At 37.0% G+C, this 22,240-nt stretch overlaps 1 protein-coding gene across 1 annotated transcript in view; it reads right to left on the reverse strand.

Annotated features, from left to right (window-relative positions):
* The window catches only part of SLC9B2 (solute carrier family 9 member B2), a 51,078-nt gene that overhangs the window by 19,262 nt on the left and 9,576 nt on the right, over window positions 1-22,240 (reverse strand). The window contains exons 2-7 of the mRNA XM_059394837.1: window positions 20,913-21,048; window positions 20,048-20,228; window positions 15,198-15,368; window positions 10,263-10,405; window positions 9,304-9,431; window positions 7,716-7,891 (exon numbers count right to left, since the gene is read on the reverse strand). Coding sequence (XP_059250820.1) covers window positions 7,716-7,891; window positions 9,304-9,431; window positions 10,263-10,405; window positions 15,198-15,368; window positions 20,048-20,228; window positions 20,913-21,002 — 889 coding nt within the window. The 5' untranslated portion in view covers window positions 21,003-21,048. The remainder of the gene's footprint in view (window positions 1-7,715; window positions 7,892-9,303; window positions 9,432-10,262; window positions 10,406-15,197; window positions 15,369-20,047; window positions 20,229-20,912; window positions 21,049-22,240) is intronic.

A 22,240-nucleotide genomic window follows, 5' to 3' on the forward strand; every position in this document is an offset into this window, starting at 1 on the left:
AAAAATTTACTTAAAGGCCTAAGAAAATATAAAAGATAAAATTGATGAGTCAGAGCTAATTTGTTTTACTATACAATAGGCAAAGTCTAGGTGAGAAGACATATCCTCTTTTCAAATTGCCATTTAAGAGCCTAATTTTTTTTTTTTTACTAATAATATATTGATTTTAGTAGCTCTGATATATATAGAATATACTATCTTAAAAATCTGGCAATTAAAATTAAAAATATTTTTCTTTTTTAGTTTTATTTATTTATTTATTTATTTGTAATTGATGTGGGGCTTGAACTCACAACCCCAAGATCAGGAGTCACATGCCCTTCCAAATTAGCCAGCCAGTGGGGCTTGAACTCACAACCCCAAGATCAGGAGTCACATGCCCTTCCAAATTAGCCAGCCAGGAGCCCCAAGAATCTTTTCTTACTATAGTGAGTGTAGGGGATTTATTCTTTCACAAAAGTTATTTTTTTTCTTTTAAAAGATTTTCTTTATTTATTTGAGATAGAGAGAGAGAAAGAGTAGAGTATGAGCAGAGAATAGGGGGAGAAGGGGAGGGAGAAGCAGGCTCTCTGCTGAGCAGGGAGCCCATCCAAGGCACCTGAGATCATGACCTGAGCCAAAGGCAGTTGCTTAACTGTCTGACCATCCAATTTTCCCTCAAAAGTTATTTCTAGAAGTCTGAAAACAAATTATTTTTTAAATTGCTTCAGAAGAGTCTTTATTTATTGCATAGCTTCTTTAAGTATCATAATATGACTCATTGATAATAATACAATAATACTAAGGGACTTTAAAACCCCAGTTACATCAACAGACAGATCACTGAAGCAGAAAATCAACAAGGAAACAATGGCTTTGAATGGCACACTGCATTAGATGGACTTAACAGATACATTCAGAACATTTCATTCTAAAGCAGAATGCACAATCTTTTCAAGTGCACATGGGACATCCTTCAGGTCACAAATCAGTGCACATGGGACAGTCTTCAGGCTTCAAAAAGTACAAAAAGCCTAAGATAATGCCATGCATATTTTCTGACCACAACACTATGAAACTTAAAGTCAACCACAAGAAAAAATTTGGAAAGACGACAAATACATGGAGGTTATAGAACACTCTACTAGGGGCAGCTCGGTGGCTCAGTCATTTAAAGGTTTGACTCTTGATTTCAGATCATGATCTCAGTGTTGTGAAACTGAGAGTACTGTACTGGGCTCCACACTCCGGGTGTAGTCTGCTTGAGATTCTTTCTCTCCCTTTGCCCCTTCCCCTGCTCACTCTCTCTATAAATCAATAAATCAAATCTTAGGGGAAAAATAGAACATCCTACTAAAGAATGAATGAATCAACCAGGAAAATTAAAGAAAAATTAAAAAATACATGGAAACAAATGATAATGAAAACAGGACATTCCAAAACCTTTGGGAGACAGCAAAAGCAGTCATAAAGGGAAGTAGATAGCAATACAGGCCTACCTAGAAAAGCAAGAAAAATCTCAAATATACAATCTAACCTTATAACGAAAGGAGCTAGAAAAAGAACAACAAATGAAGCCTAAAGCCAGAAGAAGGGAAATAATATAGATTAAAGCAGAAATAAATGATATAGAAACAAACAAACAAAAACCCCCAGTAGAACAGATCAACGAAACCAGGAGCTGCTTTTTTGAAAAAATTAATAAAACTGATAAACTCCTAACCATACTTACTGAAAAAAAAAAAAAAAAAAAGGAGAAAAGGCCCAAATTAAAAAACCACAAATGAGAGAAGGGAGATCACAACCAACATCATAGAAACACAAGTAATTATAAAAGAATATTATGAAAGATTATATGCCAACAAATTGGGCAATCTGGAAGAGATGGACAAATTCTTAGAGACATATAAAATACCAAAACCAAAACAGGAAGCAAGAGAAAACTTGAACAGATCAATAACCAAAAAAGAAATTGAATCAGGAATCAGGGCGCCTGGGTGGCTCAGTGGGTTAAGCTGCTGCCTTCGGCTCAGGTCATGATCTCGGGGTCCTGGGATTGAGTCCCACATCGGGCTTTCTGCTTGGCAGGGAGCCTGCTTCCTCCTCTCTCTCTCGCTTGCCTCTCTGCCTACTTGTGATCTCTCTCTGTCAAATAAATAAATTTAAAAAAATCTTAAAAAAAAAAAAAGAAATTGAATCAGGAATTAAAAATCTCCCAACTGGGGGTATAGCTCAGTGGTAAAGCATTTGACTGCAAAAATCTCCCAACAAACAAGAATCCAGGGCCAGATGCCTTTCCAGGGGAAATCTATCAAACATTTAGAGAAGACTTAATATGTATTCTTCTCAAATTGTTACAAAAAGTAGAAATGGAAAGAATACTTCCAGACTCATGATATGAGACCAATATTACCTTGACCTCCAAACCAGACAAAGACCACACTAGAAAAGAGACTTATAGGTCCGTATCACTGATGAACATGGATGCAAAAATTCTCAACAAGATACTAGCAAAGGAAACCCTATAGTACAGTAAATGAATAATTCACCACGATTAAGAGGGATTTATTCCTGGGTTGTAAGGGTGGTTCAATATTCACAAATCAATCAACATGATACACCGTGTTAAGAAAAGAAAGGATAAAAACCATATGATCCTCTCAATAGATGCAGAAAAAATATGACAAAGTACAGCATCCATTCTTGACAAAAATGCTCAACAAAATAGAGATAGAGGGAATATACCTCAATATCATAAAGGCAATATACAAAAGATCCACCACAAATATCATTCTCAATGGGGAAAACTGAGAGCTTTTCCTTTACAGTCAGGAACAATCCAGGGGTGTCCACTCTCACCACTCATATTTAGCATAGTCCTTGTATTAGCAATCAAAAAGCAAAAAGAAGTAAAAGCTATCCAAATTAGTAAGAATTCAAACTTTCACTATTTGCAGACAACATGATGCTCTTTGTAGAAAAACCAAAAGATCACCAAAATATTGTTAGAAGTGATACACAAATTCAGAAAGTTGCAGGATACAAAATCAGCATACAGAAATCTGTTGCATTTCTACACACCAATAATGAAGCAGCAAAAGAGAAATCAAGGAATAAATCCCATTTACAATTGTACCAAAACCCATTAAGATGCTTAGGAATAAGCCTAAACAAAGAGGGAAAAGATCTGTACTTTGAAAATTATAGAACACTTATGAAAGAAGTGAAAGAAAACTCAAAGAAATGGAAAAACATTCCAAGCTCATGGATTGGAAGAACAAATACTGTTAAAATGTATATACTACCCAAAGCAATCTACATATTTAACGCAATATCTATGACAATACAACCACCATTTTTCACAGAGCTAGAACAATTCTACAATTTGTATGGAACCACTAAAGACCCTGAATAGCCAAAGCAATCTTGAAAAAGAAAAGCAAAGCTCAAGGCATTACAATTCTGGACTTCAATCTCTATTACAAAGCTATAATCACCAAGACAGTATGGCCCTGACACAAAAACAGACACTTAGATCAATGGAACAGAACAGAGAACTCAGAAATGGACCCCAAACTCTATGGTCAACTAATCTTCGACAAAGCAGGAAAGAATACTCAGTGGAAAAAAAGTCTCTTTAACAAATGATGTTGGGAAAACTTGACCACTTTCTTAGACCATACACAAAAATAAACTTAAAATGGTAAAAAACCTAAATGTGAGACAGGAAACCATCAGAATCCTAGAAGAGGACATAGGTAGCAACCTCTTACACCCTGGCCATAGCAACTTCTTACCAAATATGTCTTCTGAGGCAAGGGAAACAAAAGCTAAAATGAACTATTGGGACTTCATCAAGATAAAAACCTTCTGCACAGTGAAGGAAATAATCAACTAAACTAAAAGTCACCCTTCAAGAATGGGAGACGATATTAGCAAATGACATATCTGATAAAGAGTTAATATCCAAAATTGATAAAGAACTTATAAAACTTAGCACACCCCCCCCCGCCAGTAATCCAGTTGAGAAATGGGCAGAAGACATGAATAGACACTTCTCTAAAGAAGTGAGTGAATAATAGATGGCTAAGAGACACATGGAAAGGTGCTCAATGTCACTGATTATCAGGAAATTATAAATCAAAACTATAATGAGATATCTATTGCCTCACATCTGTCAGAATGGCTAAAATTAACAATACATGGAACAACAGGTGTTGGCAAGGATGTAGGGAAAGGGGAACCCTCTTACACTGTTGATGGGAATGCAAACTAGTGCAGCCACTCTGGAGAACAGTATTAGACATTCCTCAAAAAGTTAAAAATATAATTACCCTATGATCTAGCAATTGCACTCCTGAGTGTTTACCCAAAGGATACAAAAGTAATGATTGGAAGGGATACTTGCACCCCTATGTTTACAGCAGTGTTATCATTAATAACTAAATTATAGAAGGAGCCCAAATGTCCACTGACTAATGAATGGATAAAGAAGAGGTGGTAGAATAATGGAATATTACTCAGCCATGAAAAAGAATGAAATCTTGCTATTTGCAATGACATGGATGGAGCCTTGAGAGTTTTACGCTAAGCTAGATAGTCAGAGACAAATACCATATGATTTTACTCATGCATGGAATAAGAAATGAAACAGAGGAACATAGGGATAAAAATGAGAGAGAGGGATAAAAAAAAAAGAAACAGACTTTTAACTAGAGAGAACAAGCAGGGTTTCTGGAGTGAAAGTGGATGAGGGATGGGCTAAATGGGTCATGGGTGTTATGGAGGGCATGTATTCTCATGGGCACTGGGCATTGTATGTAAGTGATGAATCCCTAAATTCTACTCCTGAAGCTAATATTACACTTTATACTAACAGGGATTAAAAAAACTTGACATAAAAAATCAAACTAACAAAAGCCCCAATAAACAATTAAACAAGGAATATATATATATAGTTTTCTTCCATAGCAAACAGAATTTAGAACAATTTAAAAAACCTGCTAGCACATTGTACAGAAAATTATAATAAATTGCTCAAACACATAAGGACCTTTCTCCCACACTGTTCTAAGAAAAAAATGTGCTCACTAGTTATGTAGTTTCTCAATACGGTAGTTTAGGGTAACAGAACATGCCATCCCAAGGTAGGCCACTTTCACATAAGGATTATTTTGAGCAGAAGGCAACTGAGAAGAAACAGAATCAAGAAAAGATGTCCATCTTTCCTATTTACCTAAAAGAAGGACATACCTTTTAAAGTGTCCTTCTCCCCTCGACCAGGAAGGACAGAAGTTAACTGCTGAGACAACTTCAGGCTCTTATCAGCCCAAAGATGGCATCAGAGGAATCTGTGTAACAACCTTTGCTAAAAGCAGCCCTCGCTACCATTAGTGTCCCAATTTGCCTTTCCACAATTTGCTGCCTTCAACAGCTGAGTTCTTGTCCTTTACCTTGCACTTCTCTACAAAATTATTGTTCTTTGCTCAGATGCCATAGAGATAAGCTCCCAAATTCTAACGACCTCTTTGAGTTAGTCATCACTGAGTACTCCCCTCTGTAAGCTTGGTGCACAGGCTGGCAAACTGTTTTTTTCTTGTTAATTTGTATTTGTCAGTCTGATTTACTATAAATGTGTAGAAATTAACTAATTAGTTTTAGTCCCTGGTATGTAAAGTTGCTTAAGAAAGAAAAAAAGACTTCTTGGACACAACTCTAAATTTCTGATTCAGTAAGCCTGGCAGGGCTTGTGATCCACCTTTTAAAAGGTTCCAGGTAGTTCCCACCCAAAATGTCTAAGCACTACATTTAGTGGAGCAGGGCAGAGAGAACATAGCATTGTTGACTAGGAAAATTCTTAAACTATCCATAGCCCACACTCCCCAGATTATGAAAACACCAGTAAGCCTTCCCTCACCTCCCCAATTTCTCTTCTTTCCAACCCCTATGGTTCTAATGCAAACTCTGATGCCTGGTTTCCATTCCCAAAGGCTCTGATTTAATTGGTCTGAGGTGGTGCCCACAGATGAATATTTTTAAAAGCTCCCCAGGTAATTCTAGTGTGCAACTGAGGTTGAGAACACTGTTTCAAAGATGCAAACAAACAGAAAGTTTAACTCAGACACTGAGAGTGGAAAAGTGGTTGCCAGGGGTTAGGGGGTAGGGGAAAAGGGGAGAGGTTGGTAAAAGGGTACAAACTTTCACAATAAGATGAATGAGGTCTGAGGATCTAATGTTTAACATGGTAACTGTTAACTATATTGGATAAATGAAATTGGCTAAGAAAGTAGAGCTTAAATGTTCTCAACAACAACAACAACAACAAAAGGTAAATATGTGAGGTAATAGAATTGTTATTTAATTCAACAAGAGGATCATTTCACAATGTATACATGTATACTAGGCATCACACCACATGCTTTAAATGTCTTACAATTTGTCACATATACCTCAATAAATCTGGGAAAGAGAAAACAATAAAGTAACAAAATAACAAAATAACTAAATAACAAATAACAAAATAAATAAAGAAGCATACCAGGAGATAAGTGAGAACATGTCTGGACACATACAGTAGAATGAAAATAAAGACAAGAGTATAGATTTGATCTAATAGGTAATAGCAAATCCTAATTGGTTCTTGTACCACAAAGTAACACTATGAGAACTATATTTTGGTAAGATTAATTTAGTGATTGGATGTCTAAAGGCAACGTTAGGGCAGTGGGAAGAGGTGAGGTTCTAGGTAATCAGCATAAATTGTAATTGGGAAGATGGGGGTAGAGAAACTGAGAACATATGACCTTTCAAGAAAGTGTTTCCCATAATTCCCATAATTCTTGGAAATTAAACTTATGCCACAGTTACATTTTGCCAATAATATTGAATTGCAGATCTTATCTCCCAGTCTCGGACACGGATTAAAAAGAAACTTGTGCTGTGTTAAAGGAGAGTAAAAGTGTTGATAATAGTGTGGGACAAACAGTGCCTTGCGCCCTTCTCTTATTACTATTTAGCACAAAATATATCCATATCGGACACTGGTAAGTACTAATAAGATACACATTAAAATCATTGTGGTTATTGCCCATAAATTGTTAAAGAGAAGAGAGCAGAAACTACTCCTATTTTATTTTATTTTATTTTTTTAAAAGATTTTATTTATTTATTTGACAGACAGAGATCACAAGTAGGCAGAGAGGCAGGCAGAGAGAGAGGAGGAAGCAGGCTCCCTGCTGAGTAGAGAGCCCGATGTGGGGCTCAATCCCAGGACCCTGGGATCATGACCTGAGCCGAAGGCAGAGGCTTAACCCACTGAGTCACCCAGGTGCCCCAACTATACCTATTTTAGAAGAATGCTGCTCCTTCTGCTTGGACGGCTTGCAGGTCATTTGTGCTCTTTGAAAAACCTACTCATCTATGTGTGAAGTCTGCAATATTTCACTTTCCCAGAAGGCTCATTGCAAAAGCCATTCAAATCCTTCCTTAAACCTGACTACTCTGGATCACCCACTAATGCACTTATCAGATCACTTGCAGAGTCCATGTCCAGAGGTTGAAGGGAATAAAATAGAAAGCTACTGGCCCCTCTTTGGGTATAGAACTAACTCTTGGAGTTGCTTTCTCTATTTCAGTCTGCCTTATTCAACTATCAAGCAAATATGCCTAGCTTGTCACATCATAATTTATGTCTTTACAGCATAAGAGAACAGCTCATTGTGAACCGACCAGTTTACCTGTGGAAAAGGCCATGCCCAAGCATGTGTTGAAGCCAGTGATAGCCAGAATGTCATCGAAGCTGCCAGCAGCCATGAGTAAGGTCGGGATGCCTTTTTCAACCCCATAGCCTCCTTCCTGCAAAAGGAGCATTGAGGGTACCACGACAGCTGGAGATACAGCACCTAAAACAAAACTAAGTAGGCAGCACTTTAAATAGTTGATAGCACTTTACTCATTGTTATTACTGTTGTGGAAATTCTAGTAAAGTCTACCGTTTTAGAAGTTACTCTTTAAACAACTACAAATGGCAGCAAAGCACTAAGCCAGAAACACACACACACACACTCTCACTCACACACACACAAATTCTATAGAGCCCTTTTTCCAAGTGTGGCCACAAACAAGTTGTACTGGAACTACTTAGGTTTCTGGGGAATACATAAATATGGGTGGTAAGGAAGCCCTCATGGGGTTAAGTTTCAAGAATCTGCCTTTAAAAGTAAACACACACATTCATGGTATGACGGCTGAAAAACACAGTTGTGGACTTTTTAAATTGGAACTGACTGATGTTAGACCTTCTGTCGGGACTTGGTACGTAATATAGACAATGGATTAGAGAAGGCCATAATGGCAGTGCTGGCTACAGCAACCCCAGTAAGAGCTGTTAACAGCAGAAAATGTTATACGGTGGTTACTGGGTGCCAAACACTATTTTAAGTCCTTTACATATATTAACTAATTTAATCCAACAATCTTATCTTCATTCTGCAAATTAGGAGATTGAGACGTGGAGGGATTCATGACCTTGCCAAAGGTCACGTACTGGAAAGTCATAGGGCTGGGATTGGAATCCAGGCAGTACAGCTTCACAGTCTCCACCATAAAAAGTAAGAATTTCTTGCCTACTTATTAGTACTAAATTCTTACTAAGTACTTTCACATTTATTTACTTCTCATGGCTGTTGACCTTGTTGACTTGAAGAACTGTCAGTGGAAGGAAGAGACAGCAGAACCACCTAATCATAATTGTCTGGTGTCAGAAGGAGAAAAACAGCATTAGGGGTTGATTACTGTTGACGTATTTATTATCTTTTGCAGACTTTGAGGTTGAAAGGTGGCATTTCTCTTACCAGCATGGCATCAGGTGTAGGTAAAAGACCATTACTTTTTCAATAGTTTACATCATAATCGTTGTGAAAGTTAGAGATACTCTTTTTTCTTTTTTAAATGTTTAGGGTTTTTTGTTTGTTTGTTTTTTAAAGATTCTATTTATTTATTTGGCAGAGACAAACACAGTGAGAGAGGGAACACAGGAAGGGGGAGGGACAGAGAGAGAAGCAGGCTCCCTGGCTCTATCCCAGGACCCTGGGATCATGACCTGAGCCAAAGGCAGATGCTTAATGACTGAGCCACCCAGGCGCCCAGTTGGAGATATTCTATATACAGTATATTTTGAAGTTATAATATTTAGATGATGCTAGAATATCTATGTTGTAATTTCTGACATCCTTAAGAAAATTTGTTATGGATTCTCTTGTATGGAATCAGAGAAAGCCCTCAACATCCCTGCATTATTTTCACATGACAAAGAAAAACCATTACCCCAGTATAAATCCCCATTGCCATGGTAAACCCATTAGGAAGTGGGCAAGAAGAGCAGACGTGCACGCCTCCACCAGGCAAGGACCCATGGATAATCTTACACAAACACCCTTCAACTTCTTCAAGGCCTGAAATATACAAATAGAGATGCTAAAATAATCCTATAAAGACAGGAAGAGATTATGACATTAATAGTTTTTCTTCAGTACTCAGACCATGTCTGGGTTATCATGAATTTTCTAGGTAATGAGTTTTATTTAACAAACATTTCAGTGTTCTAAGTGTTTTCAGTCCTCATAGCAACCTTATGATATAGATAATATTATTATCCCCATTATTTTTAGACATCTTCATCTAAAAATGTACCAGTTAAAGTCAGTTGCCCAAGATCATGAAATTGGTGAGTTGTGCAGCTAGGTTTGAACTCAGGCAGGATGTTCTAGAGTCTGTGCTCAGTAATACCCAAACTAGCTGATTGAACACTCTGAATTAACTTTTTAAATAAAGAGGCCAGAGTGAAAATCTTCATCTGTAAGAACATTCATTACCTCATTCAAAAACATGCATTAGAAATCGCACTAAAATAAGCATGCTTGAGACTCATCTTATGTACCACACAGCTTCTTGAGCTGGTATGGTTAGCCCTAAATACTAGCATATGGCTTTGCACACCAAAAATGTAGTATTTTCTCTCATGACTATTATTTACAAGGATGACCTAGATCTCTGTCAGAGAAAAGGGGAGCCTTTATTCTTAGTGCTGTCCCCAGACAGTAATTCCACAATGCTCCAAGAAAAATATATGGGACCTCTTCTGGGAATAGTCACCCTGAATGAAATAAACTCCATTCTCTTCTTGAGACTGTCACACATAGTGTCTAAAGCTCAGTGAGTCCCAAGAACTGCAGTATTGGAAGAACACAATTCGTGGTCAACAACTAGAAATTTATACTTCATACCTTTGAATCAAGTCCAAGGCCAGCACGGACCAATATGATAGACAGGGCTATGCTTCTCAAAGCAGAAGACCACTTGTGCTTGATCTGTATGTTATCACTGATGACAGGGATATTCCTGAGAAGAAACCCAGCAAGCAGCATGCCTAGGATGAAGAAGCCAACAACTCTTAAGTTAGTATACAAATATAGAAAATTTTTTTGGCACTTTATTTTTGGGTTCATGTCTCTTTAATATTCTTTTTTAAAAGTTTTTATTTAAATTCCAATTAGTTAACATACAGTGTAATATTAGTTTCAGGTGTACAGTATAGTGATTCAGCACTTCCATACATCAACTGGTGCTCATTACAAGTGCCCTCCTTAATCCCCATCACCAATTTAACTCACCACCATCCCCCTCCCGGTAACCATCAGTTTGTTTTCTATAGTTAAGAGTCTGTTTTCCTCCATAAGAGACTCAAAAAAAAATATTTTACTTATTTGACAGAGAGAGTGACAGAGAGACAGAGCACAAGCAGGGGGAGTGGGAAAGGGAGAAGCAGGCTCCCCACTGAGCAGTGAGCCCCATGTGGGGCTTGATCCCAGAGCTCTGGGATCGTGAACCGAGCTGAAGGCAGACACTTAACTGACTTAGCCATTCAGGTGCCCCAGGAGACTCGTAATCATAGGAAACAAACTGAGGGCTTTCTGAAGGGGAGAAAGGTGAGGGATGGGGTAATTGTGTGGTGGGCTTTAAGGAGGGCATGCGATGTAATAAGCACTGGATGTTATATAAGACTGATGAATTACAGACCTGTCCTCTGAAACCAATAATAAATTATATGTTAATTAATTGAATGTAAAATTGTAAAAAAGAGTCTGTTTTCTGATTTGTCTCCCCCCCTATGTTCAACTGTTTTGTTTCTTAAATTCCACATATGAGTGAAATCATATGGTATTTGTCTTTTTCTCACTTATTTCACTTAGCATAATACTCTCTAGCTCTATCCATGTCCTTGTAAATGGCAAGATTTCATTCTTTTTTATGGCTCAATGATATCCTATTTTGTATATATATATACATATCGCACATCTTCCTTATGCATTCATCAGTTGATGGATGTTTGGGCTATTTCCGTAATTTGGCTATTATTGATAATGCTGCTATAAACATTGGGATGCATGTGTCCCTTTGAATTACTATTTTGGATTCTTCGGGTAAATACCTAGGAGTGTAATTTCTGGGTTGCAGGGCAGTTCTATTTTTAGCTTTTTGAGGAACCTTCATACTGTTATCCAGAGTGGCTGCCCCAGTTTGCATTTCCAGCAACAGTGCAAGAGGGTTCCCCTTTCTCTACGTCCTTACCAACACTTGTTTTTCTTTTGTTGTCTATTTTAGCCATTCTGCCAGGTATTTCCTACACTTCAGGTGTGAAAAAGACTACCTTATAATCCCAGGAACCACATCCTTTATGCTTAGTCCCTAGATGAAATAAGGTCAAACTTTTGATAAAAAATTACAATAATATGTTAAATTAGAGGAGCTAAAAAAAAAAGGCTTTAATGTGCAGATAAAAATGATTAGAATCAGGGACAACTGGGTGGCTCAGTTAGTTAAGCACCTGGCTCTTGGTTTCAGCTCAGGTCATGATCTCAGGGTTGTGGGATAGAGCCCCATGTCGGGGTCCATGCTCAGTTGGAGTCAGCTTAAAGATTCTCTTCCTCTGCCCCTACTCTCCACTCTCTACCTCTAAGATGAATAAATGAATCTTTAAAAAATGATTAGAATCACTAATTGTTCCTAAATTATTGAACCTGCAAGGGAGAAATAGGATGCAGTATTTGGATAGAAATGTGGTCAAATTCTAAACAGAATATTTTAATACAATACCCAATTCAGTTACCCTTTTGTGTGCAAATAGCAAGCAGCTCCTGAAATTATTTGCTATGTTGGATTACCTGAATTGTCAACAAATACCTGTACGGGTTCTATTTTACCTTCAAGCCAGATAACTTGATACAAAATACATAACTTGCTTTGCAAAGGCCTATAGGTGAGTTATGATAAAATAGACATTGCTTTGTCATGTCCGCTGCTGACTCTTTTGTTCAGCCTTTCAACATTTACCTAATGCTTTCAGTATTTTAATTTTTTTTAACTTTTAAAAAGATTTTATTTATTTATTTGAGAGAGAGAAAGCATGAGTGAGATGGAGGGGCAGAGGGAGAGGGAGAAGCAGACTCCCATTGAGTAGGGAGCCCAAAGTGCGGCTGAATCCCAGGACCCTGGGATCATGGCATGAGCTGAGGGCAGAGGCTTCACTGACTGAGCTACCCAGGAGCCCTGCCTTCAGTATTTTAGACACCATAGTAGGTATTAGAAATATAATAATGAACAAAAACTTGGTACTTCACGTCAACAAGCTTTCAGCCACTGGGGAGCAAACAAACAAAAAGTTTTGTGGAAGTATTGAATGAACTCAGACAGGAGAGGTGAGTCCGAGGGATTCAGAGAAGGGAAGAAGGGGCTGGGAGTTGAAAAGTTTCTGGATGGGTTAACAGCTTCTTCCAAGGTGTGAAGATGACGTGTGATACATTCTGGGAAATGTAAGTAGTTGACAGTGACTGAGGGAGCTGAGGCGTTTGTGAGAGAATTGTGCCCTTGCTGAGCCCACATGCCCCTATAATGGGAAAGACTTCTCTGTCAGACACTGTGAGGCTGCCAGCCTCTGTTCTTTCCCAGCAGTATCCTCTGTTCACCACGTCCTTACAAGCATGACACATTAAATGATTAAACAAACCTACTAATGTTGAAATGTTCTGTGTGTAAGCTAAGAGAATAGAAGCTAATTACAAACTCAGTTTTTGTGACTTGCTCCAGACCCCGTTAGACCAAGAAGCATCACTTCCAAGCGTCTCTCACAACTGCCATTTAATCTAGAAGGTCTCTTAAGTTCTGAATTCTGCAGTCAGGGTCTTTCCAGAATTTTTGCAAGTATGAACTGGCCTACAACTGTTGATTTTAGAAGAATAATAAGGATACTCTATGCTTGTGGTAAATTAAAACACTACTTACATGTATAAAGAGACAAGTACAAGACATCACGACTGCAAACTTTTGATCTTCATTCACTAAAGTTTTTCACTCTTGAGGGTTTCTCTACCTATTTAAGCATGCTTCTGTACCTATGTACAACATATTCTATTCTGTGCTTCATTTTTTTAATAGTTGCAGCAGTGTCAGAGTGCCTGGGGGGCTCAGTTGGTTGAGTGTCTGACTCTTGGTTTTGGCTCAGGTCCTGATGGTGGGACTGCGCCCTGCACCAGGCTCCATGCTCAGCAGGGAGTCTGCTTGAGATTCTCTCCTCCTGCAACCCTCTCAAGTAAATAAACAAGTCTTTAAAAAAAAATAGTTGCAATAGTATCTCATGTTTGGAAGTCCTGTAATTTCTTGATCAGTTAATGGACTTCAAGGAAATTTTCAGGCCTTTCATTACAAAGAACGCTGAAATGACCACAGTTCAAAAGAAATAATAATCTAATAAGAACTCAAAAATATGTTAAGAGTTTCTTTTGGAGTTTTGGTGGAGGGGAATGAGGAAGTATTTTTTATTCTCCAAATGAACGTGAAAATGACTTCCTTGGAACACTGTTTCCTTTGCTGATGGTCTGGATGGATACGGCCTCCTGATATTGATTTGGCAGATGACCCCTTCACTCCTTTGTCAATGATGTGAGTGACTTGCAATACATTGAGCCCTGTTTTGCAGCATTTGCTGACTTCTATCTTATAGTTACTTCTACCATGGTTGATGTTAACCTACCAACATGATGTCAACAAACGTGCAATTGGGAAGAGCTAGCCAGTGGCACACCATTATATATTAGTTCTATAATTTTAAGAGCATAGATAAGGGGAAAATGCAGTAAAATTGTTGGAGGCCACGGCATAGTTGAGTTGTGGATCAAACCAGGCCCTGACTTGTGTCTCCTTTAAAGTCCGGACATCTTGATAAGGGGTTAAGGACAGGAAAGTTGAGTAACACTGAGAAAGGGTCTGTGCTATGTGCGCTCGCCTACGTGACTTCCCACACGTTCTCCCTACAGAAGGGAACAATGTGGTCAGGGTCATAAATTCTTAGTTGGTCCTTGTTGTTCCTGTACTTCTCATAACCCACTCCCTGGTTGATTGTAACTTCTTGTATCAGTAGTAGCTAATGGCATTAGCCGTGATTACCTGGCATCACGAGATTTGTTAGTAGTTAATGTAAACTTGTTATAGGAACTTGCAGTATCTGACTAGATACTGATGTATTACTCCTTCTATTGTGGTCTGCCTTATAAATGCTTGTAAGATGTGGAATAAAATCGGCATTGTTGGACATCCTCCTCAGTGCTCCTCCTGCACCCATCTCTCTGCTTTTCGAGTTCTTTTCTTCATCCTCTTACCCTCATGTTCCTGGTCGATTTGTCGCACTGGTCGTGACATAAAATAATTAGGAAGTGATCAGTTTTGAGTATCTATTGGTCTTGTTTTTAATGAAAATTATTTAATTGAAGTTGAAATTAAAATTGCAAATTTAATTTACTTTTTACAAATTGCTGAGTTTAACTCAAAACTTAACAATTGGCTTTTGGTGCCAGCACAGCAAATACAGAAATATTTTATATCTACTTCCAAAAGCTTTCCAAACTACAATTTTTAAGATATGATATGCTCTTTTTTTAAAAGATTTTATTTATTTATTTGACAGAGTTCACAAATAGGCAGAGAGGCAGGCAGAGAGGTGGGGGGGGGAGCAGGCTCCCCACAAGCAGAGAGCCTGACACGGGGCTTGATCCCAGGACCCTGAGATCACGACCTGAGCTGAAGGCAGAGGCCCAATCCACTGAGCCACCCAGGCGCCCCAAGATATGATATATTCTTGAAGAAAACAGTAAGTGTTTAGCACTTACCTAGAAGACGAGGCAGTGGAGGCAATGTAGGTAACTTAATGAGCCCCAAAAGTTTACCTCCAGTGATGGCACAATAGAATAGGATTATAATTCCAAATAGGTTTCCTCCAGGAAGACATTCGCTGCCAGTAATTGACCAAACTACAGCCCAGAGAAGAACCACCATGGTAACTGAAATAAACCAGGAAAACTAGTTTTAACCAGTAACTTGTCATATGCAGGTTTTAGTATAATGTAAAAATTTTAAAAATGTTGAATATACATACATACATTTATAACCATGTGTAAATTTTAAAGAACATTAGTAACATGAACAACTGGGTAATTCCCAACCATCTTAAAAAATAGGCAATTACCAGTGCCTTTGGATCCACCTATGGCCCCTCCTGATCCCATTCCCAATCTCCTTCCACACTGCCAGTAGAAACTTTTTTTTTTTTTACACCATTACCCTATTTTTCTTTATAATTTTACCAAAAATAGTCACTAGTTAATAAAAAAAAGTAACATTGGCTATCTCTATTATCTTCATAGGAACAGGAAAATGCTTGAACAATCACATTCAAGTATTTTTAGTTCTTTTATAAATTAAACAGTTTTTGTTTCTTTTCTATAGACAATGTTTGTTTGGAATTATCCATATACTCCTCTATTTTCTATTTTGATCATTATTTGTTATGCTAACTCAACCCTTTTTATCTGGGACAATTATTTTGTTGCCTGAAGAATTTTCTTTAATAAAGGTATTTCTATTAGGATATGAAATGTTTCCTTGTTTGAAAAGTTTGTGTTGTACTAAATTGTATGCTGAAAACAAAAAGACTCCTCAGAAAACAGTTGGGCAGACCACTCAAAACTCAGAATTTGTGACCAAAGTACTGACAAAAAACGTAAGAATCCTAATAAAAGTACCAGTACAGTTAAATCTCCACTGACATTTGTATCTCATGGTCTCTTTTTTGCAGACTTAATCCCTGGAAACCCACAACTTCAACATGTAGAATCCTCAAAGCATTTGCTTTCTATAGAAAGCAGTTCCATCTAAATCTGATCCAGATTACAGTTTTTTCCATCAATCAAAAATGTGTGGTTGTTTTAACTGAGGAAAAAATTTTGGCAGCTATTTTAACTGTACTGTCATCTTCTACATCCACATGTGGTTTCATTAGACAGTTTAATGGTGTAGAAGTTGAAAAGTCTTTGAAGCCCCTCAGCCAGTAACTAACAGCCTGAAGGAGTTAAGCTTTTTTAAAAGTCCTCATTTTAGGGAAGCCTGGTTGGCTCAGTTGGTTAAGTGGCTGCCTTTGGCTTGGGTCATGACCCCCGGGTCCTGGGATCGAGTCCCACATTGGGCTCCTTCCTCAGTGGGGAACCTGCTTCTCTCACTTCCTGCAGTTCTCCCTGCTTGTTCTCTCTCTCTCTCTGTCAAATAAATAAGTACGATCCTTAAAAAGAAAATGAAAGTCCTCATTTTAGTAAGACTTTATCTTTAATTGTAAGAAACCATACACCTGATCTTTTTTGGTCTGTTTTGGCTTTTCAGTGTGTTTTGCATTCATGTGCTATTGCTTGATGATGCAAAATGTAAGCATGACAGGAAAAAATATGTACTAATGCAACATTTCATATTATACTGACACAATTCCTTATTTACCATCATATATGAATTAGTTCATGGTACAGAAACACTGTATCAGAGTACACTATATTTCTCATGAAGATCTGTTGGCAGTAATTCTTGGTTTTATTTATTTGCATTACCTTTATTCTCATTCTTGAAAGATAGTTTTCCAGGGTATACACTTCTAGGCTGAGAGTTACTTTCTCCCACTTCCTTGAAAATACTATTCCTTGATTTTCTGGCTTTCATTATTGTTTTTAAGTCTCTTTTAGGGAAATCTTTTTTTTTGGCTGTTTTAAAGATCTTTATTTTTTTCTCTGGTTTTCTGCAATTTCAGTGTGATGTGTTCAGTACTTATGTTTAATTTCAGTACAGCTTCCTTTTAGTTTGTTTGGAATTTATGTTTTCCATCAATTCTGGAACATTCATCTTTATTTCTTCAAATATTTCCTCTTTGCCATTCTTCTTATTCTCTTTTGCTGGAACAATGATGAAATAATTAAACAGTCACAGTCCTTTTTCCATTTGCCTAACCCTAGTTTTCATGCTGTCCATATTTTTGTGTGTGTACTGCTTTGTAATGTCTTCACATCTAGTTGCTAGATTATCGATCTTCTTTTCACTTACTCTGCTGCTTGATCTACTGGGTTTTGAATTTCAATTACTGTACCATGTCTTTCATTTCTAGAAGTTCAATTTGGTGCTTATTAAAATTAATTCATATTTATAAACAGTTACTTGTTTTATATTTCCTACCTCATTTACTTCTTTATAGATATTGAGAATATTTTATATTTTATTTCCTGATAATGCAAATTTTTGAAATCTATTTCCTTGTGTGTGTTGTGATTTCTGTTTTTGTTTGTTTGGTTTTGTTTTTTTGGCAACAGTGAGCTCTTCCCTGAAACTTTGTCTTTGGGAATTGTTGGAGGTGAATGTGAGTTTTCCCAGATAGGATCTGAATTTGTTCCTACCATGTGCTTAGAATCTTAACAATCTGGGACTATTTTTAAAGATGTTGAACTTTTTTTTTTTTTTTTAAGATTTTATTTATTTGGGGCACCTGGGTGGCTCAGGGGGTTAAAGCCTCTGCTTTCAGCTCAGATCATGATCCCAGGGTCCTGGGATCAAGCCCCACATCGGGCTCTCTGCTAGGCAGGGAGCCTGCTTTTCTTCCTCTCTCTGCTACTCTCTGCCTACTTGTGATCTCTCTGTCAAATAAATAAATAAAATCTTTTTTAAAAAAAATACCTCTCCTAGGCATACTGTTTTTGGTGTCTGACAAGTTCCTGTTTTCTTGATAGATGACAGGTACATTTAAAAGACTTAATATATTATTTTCAGATGTTTTCACTGACATAAATGATAGGATTGTTCATTGAGTGTCATCTACCATATTGCTGGAGATCAAATCCAATGTCCCATTTTTTAACCCTTACAGAATTATTACAGATTTTGTAGACTATGATGCTATTACAATGAAATAACTAAAGAATTCTCTGTATTTTCCATTTGGGTATAGGAGGTGAAATGTAGTATGGGAGGTGCAATGGGAAAGGAGGAATTGCCAGCTATTAAACTTTATCTTATCACAGAATAAAACCTGTTTTGTACTAAATTCAAAAGATGAATTAATTTTTTCCACTTCAAGACCGCTTTTCTTTTAAACCTCTAACATTCCTTTCTCATATGTAAAATGCAGTTCTAAATACATAATAAGTGTGCATTTACAAGGTTTCTCTAAATCACATTTAATTCAGTTAGTAATTTACTTCTCATTTGTGATTTTGGAAAATCGTATTTTCACATGTAAGATCTACTTCTTAAGAAAAATACTTAAGTACACTGAAGGGACATGGGTAAAAAGAGCAGACTTGTAAGCCTCAGGAACAGAGGCACAGGAAAACAAGTAAAGAGGTGTTTTTATATCACGAGTTCCCATTTCTCAGGCCACTTTCTGGACAATGATCATAGAATTTAAAAAAATGAGTCTCCAAATTACTTTATTGATTTATACTCTTTCCTTAACGCGATCCCTATCTGTTTTTACTATAAATATTTAAATTGGAAATCTGCCATAATTTGAATGGTGAAAGTTTAAAAAATAATAAAAAGGACAGAATAGGTATTAAATTAACTGTTGCCTTATCAACTGATGTATATTTTGGAACTTACCTAATTTCATTAAAACCACATGTGGAGGCTAGAATATAACACATTATACTTGGTTTCCATTGTTCCAGCTGAGAAGGGTAAAATATCTTTCAGAGCCCACAAATGAAGTATAACAATAAAGAAATGAGTCTGATTTTTTAGTAAACACAACTTTTAGATCAAACGTGTTATGTTCTTCAACATAATTATTTGGGAAGCCATATATATGCTCCAGTGGTACTGTCATTCCTCAACATAATTTTTGAAATTGTCTTTAAATTTGCCTGTATAGACAATTTCCAAACCCCTTCTCCTTTTTCCTGCTATACTACATATCCTCCAATGTACAAAGTTAACACACACACACACACACACACACACACACACACAACTTTCTTTTTTGAACAAAAAATAGCATTACTGAATCTGAACACCCATCTTTTATCAAAATAATGTTTGGCTGCCTCCAAAAACCAAATCCATTCCTAAAGATAATATTTGAAATAGTGTTGAGATAAACTCCCAAAGAAAAAGCCCCCAAATATTTTAGGTAATTGTAGTTATACTGGAATAAGTTGAATTGGAAACTAGGATCCTTACTTATAGAATGATGGATTCATTTGATAGGATAGATTGAGCTGTGTTTGTTCAGACATTAGTTCCATTATTTAATAATAATTAAAACCAATGTTTATGTAGTATTTTTCTGATTACAAGTGATTTCTCCATCATTTTTCTTTCTGGAGTCCTAATGTAATTTTGTGAAATTACTCAGATACAAAAAAGGAAAATGTCATTGATCTCTGCTCTTTTACTCTCCCTGCTTGCTACAATGGTAGTGGCAACAGCACTGTGGGAAACCTTATGTTGAAGATGGTGGACCCATAAGCATGGGACCCTCAGTGACTTGTGGAGCAGAGCCAAGTACCATGTAAATTGTTCACCCAGTAGTTTTTATGTGTGAAATAAGTAAACTTCTTTCTATCCTTTAAACCATATTATTTTGGAATATCTCATTATAACAATTTTATCTTTTACCCTCTCTTTCTGAATTATTTTTTTACCATTTACATACCATTTGTTATTCCTCTATCCAGAAAACCATGTGGGGGACAAGAAAATGTTTGTCTTAGTCTTTGCAAATTATTTGATTCAGTTGGTAGTTTTTGTAGCTTTTTTTCATGGCTATTCAGGAGGTTACTTCCTTCTGTTGGTTCTTTGGCGTCTGTTGCTTTGGAGGTCATAACTGTTTCCTCCTGGGATTAAAGCAATTTAAGAAACCTTAAATACAGAAAACCATGTATTTGCTGTACATTTTTATAGTTAGAGCCATCACATCACAGATCAAATTTCCATTGTGAGAATCAAGGCTAACACTTTATAGTGGAAATGCACAGCTATATTAATAGCTAATGAGTAAATGCTTGGAACCAAAACTATGTTTAGGAGTATTTAACATTGAGTCCCTATTGGTAATATTATAAATGCTTGGGTCACATAGTATTCCATTTTGTTTTGTAGTACTGGGTTTAAAATTAGCCTGTTTAAGGTATTATTCAAGGCAATAGTTGGTAAATATATCAAAGTGGTCCAGAAAAAGAGAACCATTTGTGGTGAAGACAAATTCAAATTCATTCATCTACTTGAATTTAAGCAATAAAAAAAGAGAGGGGAGAAACCAGAACCATTTCAGGGGTTAGGTTGGGAACACAAAGCATTTCACAGGCTCTCTATTTTTCCAGCCTTATGTGGGTCTAGCTACTAATGACTACCAGGAAAACTGGTAGTTAAATCTACTGTACAAGTTTGGGTATTAAGAATGGGGAGAATTATTAACTGAGTAATGGAGAATGAAGAGAACACAAATGTATCATAGATTTGGAAACAGTACCTTCCTTAAGGAAATGGTTAGAATGTTCTACATTTGATCATAGGTTTACCTGTATTTCTTGATATGCAGAAGCTGTGTGATCCATTCCTGAAGATGGATCCAAATCTTCATGTTCAATGACTTTATCTTCATCCCCCATGACTTATAATTAGAAAAAAAGATGATACAGGGAAGAGGAATTGGATCTGTTTTAAAGAAGAAATAGTATAGATATAGAACAAGGTGGAGGGATGCCTGGGTGGCTCAGTTGGTTAAGCAGTTGCCTTCAGCTCAGGTCATGATCCCAGCGTCCTGGGATCGAGTCTCACACCGGGCTCCTTGCTTGGCAGGGAGCCTGCTTCTCCCTCTGACCCTGCCTGCCACTCTGTCTGCCTGTGCTCACTCTCATTCTCTCTCTCTCTCTGACAAATAAATAAAATAAATAAAATCTTTAAAAAAAAAAAAAAAGAACAAGGTGGAGATTTACATGAATGGATTTAGCAGCATTTTGAGCAATTTAAACGAGTGACTTGCACTTATTTTTTCCCTTAGAACTCTTCAGGTCTAAAATACTTTAAATTGGACTATTCTTAACTTTCAAAAAAATTTTCTTTTTAAAAATTTACTTATTTATTTATCTTTCAGAGAGAGAGAGAGAGCAAGTGAGGGCACAAGCAGGGGGAGCAGCAGCCAGAGGGAGAAGCAGGCTACTTACTGGATGCAGGACTCTCCCAGGACCCTGGGATCGTGATCTGAGCTGAAGGCAGGTGTTCAACTGTCTGAGCCACCCAGGAATCCCTATTCTTAGCTTTCAATTGCTAATCTTTCCTTTGATTGCAATATATTATAGTAATTCTTATTTACCCTTACCTCTCTTGGTAAAGGCCTTATTAATATTTTTATATGGTTTCTCTCCCACCTTGTTTTTTGAGTTATTCTTTCAATATGCCAAGCAATATTATTGTTAAATTATTCTCTTTAATGGGGCAAATTGATGAAACAGGAAAGCTCCAAGTAATTTTTCAATGTTGAAATGAGTCACTGAAGAGAAATCTATGGATTCCATCATTTTCAGATAAACTAGAATCATTAATTCCTTCATGTTCATATTTCTAAATTAAAGTGAAAATAATACAACATTGATTGAATGGCCACAATGTCTTAGATGCCTTGTCCCTTGATAGTCATTGTGGGTAATCTGGAGATTACAAAAACATATTTTTGTTCTCTGTAGGTTGACAATATACCAGGAAAAATAAACTTACATGATGTAACCTAAAAAACCCTGTAGGACAGATTTATAGTTGACTCCATAAACAACTACTTCAATCTCTTTGCCCTAGACTTCCCATGCTATAGGCTGAAAAGCCAAAAACTCCAATTCCTATTCATTTGGGC

This window comes from Mustela nigripes, chromosome 1, assembly GCF_022355385.1.
Source record: "Mustela nigripes isolate SB6536 chromosome 1, MUSNIG.SB6536, whole genome shotgun sequence".
Taxonomy (NCBI): Eukaryota; Metazoa; Chordata; class Mammalia; order Carnivora; family Mustelidae; genus Mustela; species Mustela nigripes.